Consider the following 6,531-nt stretch of genomic DNA (forward strand, 5'->3'; position numbering starts at 1 on the left):
CATATTTCTGATTATATATATATATATATATATATATAGTTATATATGGCAATGAATAATAATACAAGCCTATATTATTAATTGAACAGATCACAATAGCAATACTGTAAATTCAGATGAAAAATTTCTGCTCAATTGGTCAATAGTTTATGATGAAGAAATACTTAAGAAGTAGCCTACTTAATGGAATTATAAAATAACTCCATAACATATACAAATTATTTGATTAAATAATAACACCAATGACAACTTTTGCCCCAATTTTAAGGGAGGCATAAATTTTCACTTCAATATCATTTCACTTCACCATTTTTTTTCTCTACAAATGTATTTTGTCCATATATTGTCAATATATAAACTTAATTTCAAAATATAGACATGTCAAATCGTTTTGGGGAAATGTATATTGAATAATTATTGCACTCATATTCATTTAAATTATCCCAAAGAATACCATGGTATTATAATGAATGGTACATGTCCAAAATACATTGATAACATCATGGTACTTTTTTTTTGTAAGTGTTGTTTTAAAAATGCATCAGTGTACTTTTAAATTAATTCAAGATGTACCATTTGCTTTTATTCCGCTCACAGTGCTGTCATTAGAAGGCCCTGGTAAATATGACACTGTGAAAGAAATAAACCTAAATAAATAAATTAAAAAAATCTCTAAAGTGTTATCTAAAGATGAAGTGCCGCCTGTGTGTTTGGATTGGGGCCCAGAGGCGACAACCATTTCAATCAAATATTAATGCACCCCTTTAGCTGCATTCATTCACAGCTGCTTTTGTGGTCGCTGGCCACTCTCATGGTTGTTCTTTTCCCAGGTGGACCCTGATGATGAGGTTAATTATCTCAGCTTTTAGCTACACATTAGTCTTTGGTGTTGTTTGTTCATGTTCCAACTGCTCACAGGTGTGCCCTGAAGTGGCCCTGTGAACCAGCGGGTATCTGATCAGAGAGAACGATGCCACACAATGGGCACTAATTAGAGAAAAGCAGACTGTGTGCGTCTGGGTCTGTGCGCGGTTTGCTTTGAAAACAGCGTCTTCCACTTAGCATTCTAAATATATTTTGTTGTCTGGTAGGTGCAATTGTAATTTAAAGCGTTTTTGTGTCTTAGTTGTCGTTAGTAGAACGTTCTTGCTTTTAAAATCGCGAGATGCAGCACAGTGAGATTAAAAAGAACGTTTTTAAAATAAACAAACTTATTTGACCTTGACATTTAAGTCTTTAAAACGCGACAAGGCATTTCAGTATGGAATTAAAACAGTCTCAATACCTCCCATAAAATGCGTACAAAAACACTGCAAAAGTGAGATGTGAAAAAACGCCCTTATTTTTGTGTCTGTTGAGGGAAACACTATTGATATTAATATGCTACACAATATCATAAGATCTTATAATCTTTGTTTTTCCATACACAATGGAATAGTGATTAACTTACATTTTAGGTACAATATTGTCGGTTACATTGTTTTTGTTTCGGCGAACGACAATATTCACTCAGAATTTACCGTTGTGTGTTTCCGAGCAACAAACATACATTGACCTTTTGTTGCTTAATGGTGTTTTTGGACGAATTGGTTGAACAAATGATTCAATGACTCATTCATAAAGACAAGTCACTTGTTCCATTTCTAAATGAATCAGTGCTTTGAACGAGTCAGCCGAATGAATGATTAGGCGATTCTCATTTGTAAGTCGCGTTGGATAAAAGCGTCTGCTAAATGACTAAATGTAAATGATTCGCTCATAAAAATGGTCATCTGCTGGCACCTACTGGCTGAACTAATGAACTAATGAACATAAATTGACAAAAAATATGAACATTGAAGAAGGTATCCAAGTCATTTTGTAACTTGGCAGTGCACTCTTGCCTTTTTGCTTGTACCAGCCTAGCAACCAAACAGCACAACCTAACAACTATTCAAAACCCCCTGCACAGCAACTCGTTAAAAACGCTGCATGCTGCATTCGGCCAACTTAAGTCGAATGTCCAGCTGCATAACACATCATGAGAAATGAGGAGACACACCACATGATCTCAAAAGCGAAATATCTGCCAGTGTGACTCATCCTCGCCTTCAAAGCAAGAAAATCAGTAACTCTTTTGGTTTGGATCTTGGATCCCCTATTTCATCATCGTCACTTGTGATGTAGGTCAGAATGTAGGACAGGACAAGAGAAAAAAATTTCTTATATAAGGCTTATGTATAATTTTTTGAGCCTTGGGTGTTTGTGACATTTGAAAGAACAGCAGAAGCCTCTGGTGGTTGGGGATGTGAGTTAAAAAGAAGCTTCTGAGGAGTCTAGATTCTCTAGACTGAAGCTAGGCTAGGTAAAAAATGCATTGTTTTTGCACTGCTAAAACTGCCGCTAAAACAAAAGCATTCTAACTTCATTCATTTGATTAAATTATTCAGAACAATAGTTACATATCTTACTTGCATTTTAAAGCTTCCACTAAGAAAACAACTGACCTGGCCACAAGACGGACATTGCAATAATATTACAATATTAATTAATATAGTTATAATATAGTTTAGTTTAGAATATAACATGTTTTTGTCTATTTTACACACAGAATAAAGATTCTTTATCAGCCTCTATGATTCCATGATGAACCTTTAATTAATATCCAAAGAACCAAAAACAAGAACCAACTGGACAATTTTTTTTAATAGTGGAAAAATATTTAGTCAGATTATTAAAATGTACTTCACACTAATAAGAAAACAATTATTCTTTTAAAAACTGTTAACTGAAAGGTTATTTGAGGAACCAAAAATAGTCCATATGGCATCACTGAAAAAAATAAAATAATAAATAAATAAATAAATTGGAACCTTGCATATTTTTAAGAGTGCATTCTTTCTAATCTAACGCACTGGTCTTCTGAGTAATGTTTTCATTTTCTTGCTTGAACGGGAGACTCCTCGGCTCCTCAGTAATATGTTTATATTCACCATAAAACTTTACACTGAAATCCCACAAGTCAATTTTTAAATAGTTTTCTACAGTACCTTTTTGAATTGCAAGATGGCGCCAGTGACCTTGTGTTGGTATAAAAAGTAGACATGGAAGTACCACAGCTTTGTTGCCAACATATGCATAATGCATACATTCCCAACTATATAGGCTAATATACGTAAAATAAATTAAACATCTGAATATTCAATAGGTAAAAAATACCCTGATGACCTGCATCCAAGGAGATTCTAATGTGTGCCACCATTTCCCCCAATATTCAATGAGACTATGACAGTCGAAATGCTGAATTATGGAAAATGTCGGAGATCTGTGTGCTTTGATACCAAGAAAGTAATTTTTTTGTCAATAACTATACATTTAACGCCAATATAAATTGTTTTTTGAAGTTGGTTGAATTAGGCCTAAATCACAGGTCAAATTAAGAACAACAGCAACGGAGGGTGTAGTAGTAGATTATGCCTGGGAATGTATTTATACTACACAATTTAGTACACACTCTATAGAACTTTAGTTCCAGCTATAGGCCTAAGGTTATAGGCTACAAACAATAGGCTATGTGACAGTGTCATTGACCAATCAGAATTAAGTGAGCAATGTCAATCACATGTGTTGAATCAATGAATGCAGTCTTGAGTGGGTATTTTGGAAATAAAACATTTAATTCATGAAACATATGTCAGAATTAGTCACTCCTAACTCCTAATGCTGCAAATCTTTATCCCTCTCAGATTTTCTCCGGCTCCTACACCGCTGTTGTGACTTGCATTGTGCTGCCATCTGCTGAGCGATTAGACAAAATGCCTACACGGAAGTGAGACGCCAAGTTTCTAACCTCATTTGTATTAGCTAGACACTATAATAATGCTGCGTTTATAAATTACTAGTCATTAATTAACTTTAAATCACAGACCGTGTTCAAAGAGCATAGCTACGTTTATCGCTTCAGATATCATAGCTGTGGTGTGTCAGCTTGTATTTTCGCTTATCACAATAACGTGGCCATATTCTTGAACAACCTATGTTGATGTTTTCTTTATGAGTGTAGTAAAATACTATAGTACTTGAGGACAATATAAACTATATATAGTAGCCTACTTGAGTCACGCACATCTATATATGGGCTCAAAAAGTCAACACCACTACATGATTCTTTTTTTTAGCATTCTTTATAATTAAGCACAGCTTTTCCATTTCAAAGTGTATTATCAACAATAATTTGAATGAAAAGTTAATCTTATATTTGAGTATACTAATTTCATACAGTTTTGTTTTTCTCTTTTTCAAGAGTCAAGTCTCCATCAGACTTTTTTTTTTTTAATTGAAAACCCTAAATATATGAATAATATCAATGTAGTCTTAGACTTTTGGGCCTCACTCTATGTGCAACATAAGCATGATTAAGGCACTAATATCAAAATGCCCAGTATTAACATTGAATATGGTCTTTGAAGTGCTTGGTCTTTGAAGTTCTTTGAAGTAATACCATATTATATGAATGATGGTGATCCACAGAATTGATACAAAACAAAAAAGTGCATACAAACCAGAGATTACAAGAACAGACATATGAAATAATCTTATGCCAAAACACCATGTTTATTAGACACCAAACTCTCTGAACAATCAGAGTTATTAAAAACACTTCGTTGCGAAGCATACGCAGAGTTTACACAGAGTGGGAAAAAAAAAACATGAGAACTCCACACTGGAATCAAAAAGCACCAGTGTCATTGTGTTGTGATCACATCCCCCTTGTATAACACATTTACCCACACACACACGTGAGTTTGATCTTATTTTCTCTTCGAGAAGGAGTGTTGGCCTTGCTCCTCACATGGAAATCAAAGGGACAGAGAACAAGGGCCCTGCACACAGGGCCAGTTTGAAATCAAAATAGTGATATCTCGGTATCCAAACATAGTTAAACTAAAAGTGTGACCCGTTGCCTGATCTAGGCAAGGACTGCAAACCAGCAGCCGGAGCACATCTACATTGTAAACAAAGCAGTTGAGCAGTTCTTGTTTGCTACTGACACACAGTGTTGAACTCCAGCAAACCAAAACATGATGCACCATTCTAGGACAAACCAACCAGAGGCCAGTTAATACTATAATAAAATGCATTGCTATAAACCACAAGATTTTTGCATCACATTTGCATTTCAATCCGAACACTGAGATTTAAAAATGGGTGAATAAGGTAGGGTCACGTTGAAAAGAGTCCAGAAGAGTCCAAATACATAACGTTTCCATCTCAGCAATATACAATAGAAAAATCAAAAGGGTGTGATATCAAAGTTTGTAAAACCAACGTATGACAATGAGCTCTGAAAACGTCAGGAGCTCACTTGTTCAAGTCAGTCTACAGATTTGGATATGTCGTGCTCCGTTGGTTCCGAGGAAAACTGAAGTCGTCTGACCGCTTCCTTGATCAGATTCCCCGACAATATGAGTTCCTGGAGGAGCTGGTGCGGATCGTCCTCGTCGATTTTCTTTCGGTTCCACGAGGATCTGAAATGGCCCCATTCCTGATCGCTGGATCCGGGTGGGTTGTACGGACTGGCCCGGCTGGTACGTAAATTCCGGCTGCGGAGACGGATGCACCGCTGAGCGCCCGCCGCGCTGCTGCCGTTGTTGCTGCCGCCGTTAACGTTAGGTCTGCTGCTCGCGAGACCGTGTAGACGTGACATCGCCTTCTGGCTGGAGCTATTGTTGTGAAGCTGCAGCGCCTCGCCGATTTTCGACACGAGCGCGTCTACTTCCTTAGAATCCACCGTTACCGACTGTTCCAAAAAGATATAGTTCTCCTTTCGACAGGGCATTTTTAATATAGCTTCAGATAACAAATATCCAGTCGTGATGGTTGTTTTTATTCAAATAGATGCGACCGTTTAGCCGGCGTCCGCCACGCTGCCCGACAGAAACAGCTAAAGGGTTGATTTGTAAACAAAGGATGACGCCGAATCCGGCACGTACCATTTCTGAGCTTGAGGGGCGCATGCTCGGTCGTTTTAAAATGTAAACCCATGTGTTATATTGTAATCAGAAAGTTGGAGATATATTTTATACGTATCAGCTGCTACATAAATTACATTGTCCGCTCGGTTTAACATTTATATTTATTTTGGCTCCGCCAATACGTCTCCGTAGATCTCTGTATTATCAATCATAGCATTACATAACTGTCCCGAGTGGATAAAAACGATGTACTCCGCCACACGTGTGAACTCTATGCACCCAAATGCTGTTGTTGCAACTGAATGTGAGATTACTAGATGTACTTGATTTCTAAGAAGATTCTGAATTATATACACGGTCATCAAATCAGTATCGTAGCTACTTGATAACTTAATTTCCGTTTTTGGAAAGGAGGAGCTGTTCATTTGTGTGGTATGTGGTAGGCGATTATTGTGCAAGTAATCAAGGGAATGTTAACATACAATTGTAGACACATTAATAGCCTATAGAATTAACATGACAAATAAATTTAACTAAAAGGTGTAGGCAGGGACGTCGTACAAGAGTCAAGATTTTT

General features: G+C 36.7%; 1 protein-coding gene across 1 annotated transcript; it reads right to left on the minus strand.

The window, feature by feature from the left end:
* Positions 1-4,576: 4,576 nt before the first annotated feature.
* On the minus strand, positions 4,577-6,141 carry LOC107717378 (GSK-3-binding protein-like). Its single transcript, XM_016524106.1, has one exon. The coding sequence runs from the start codon at positions 5,816-5,818 to the stop codon at positions 5,354-5,356; it is 465 nt and encodes a 154-aa protein (XP_016379592.1). The 5' UTR covers positions 5,819-6,141; the 3' UTR covers positions 4,577-5,353.
* Positions 6,142-6,531: the final 390 nt, after the last annotated feature.

This window comes from Sinocyclocheilus rhinocerous, unplaced genomic scaffold, assembly GCF_001515625.1.
Source record: "Sinocyclocheilus rhinocerous isolate Xijiao unplaced genomic scaffold, SAMN03320098_v1.1 scaffold933, whole genome shotgun sequence".
NCBI lineage: Eukaryota > Metazoa > Chordata > Actinopteri > Cypriniformes > Cyprinidae > Sinocyclocheilus > Sinocyclocheilus rhinocerous.

Coding starts and splice junctions, on each gene's coding strand:
- LOC107717378 (XM_016524106.1), bottom strand. CDS start 5,818: ATGCCCTGTCGAAAGGAGAACTATATCTTTTTGGAACAGTCGGTAACG.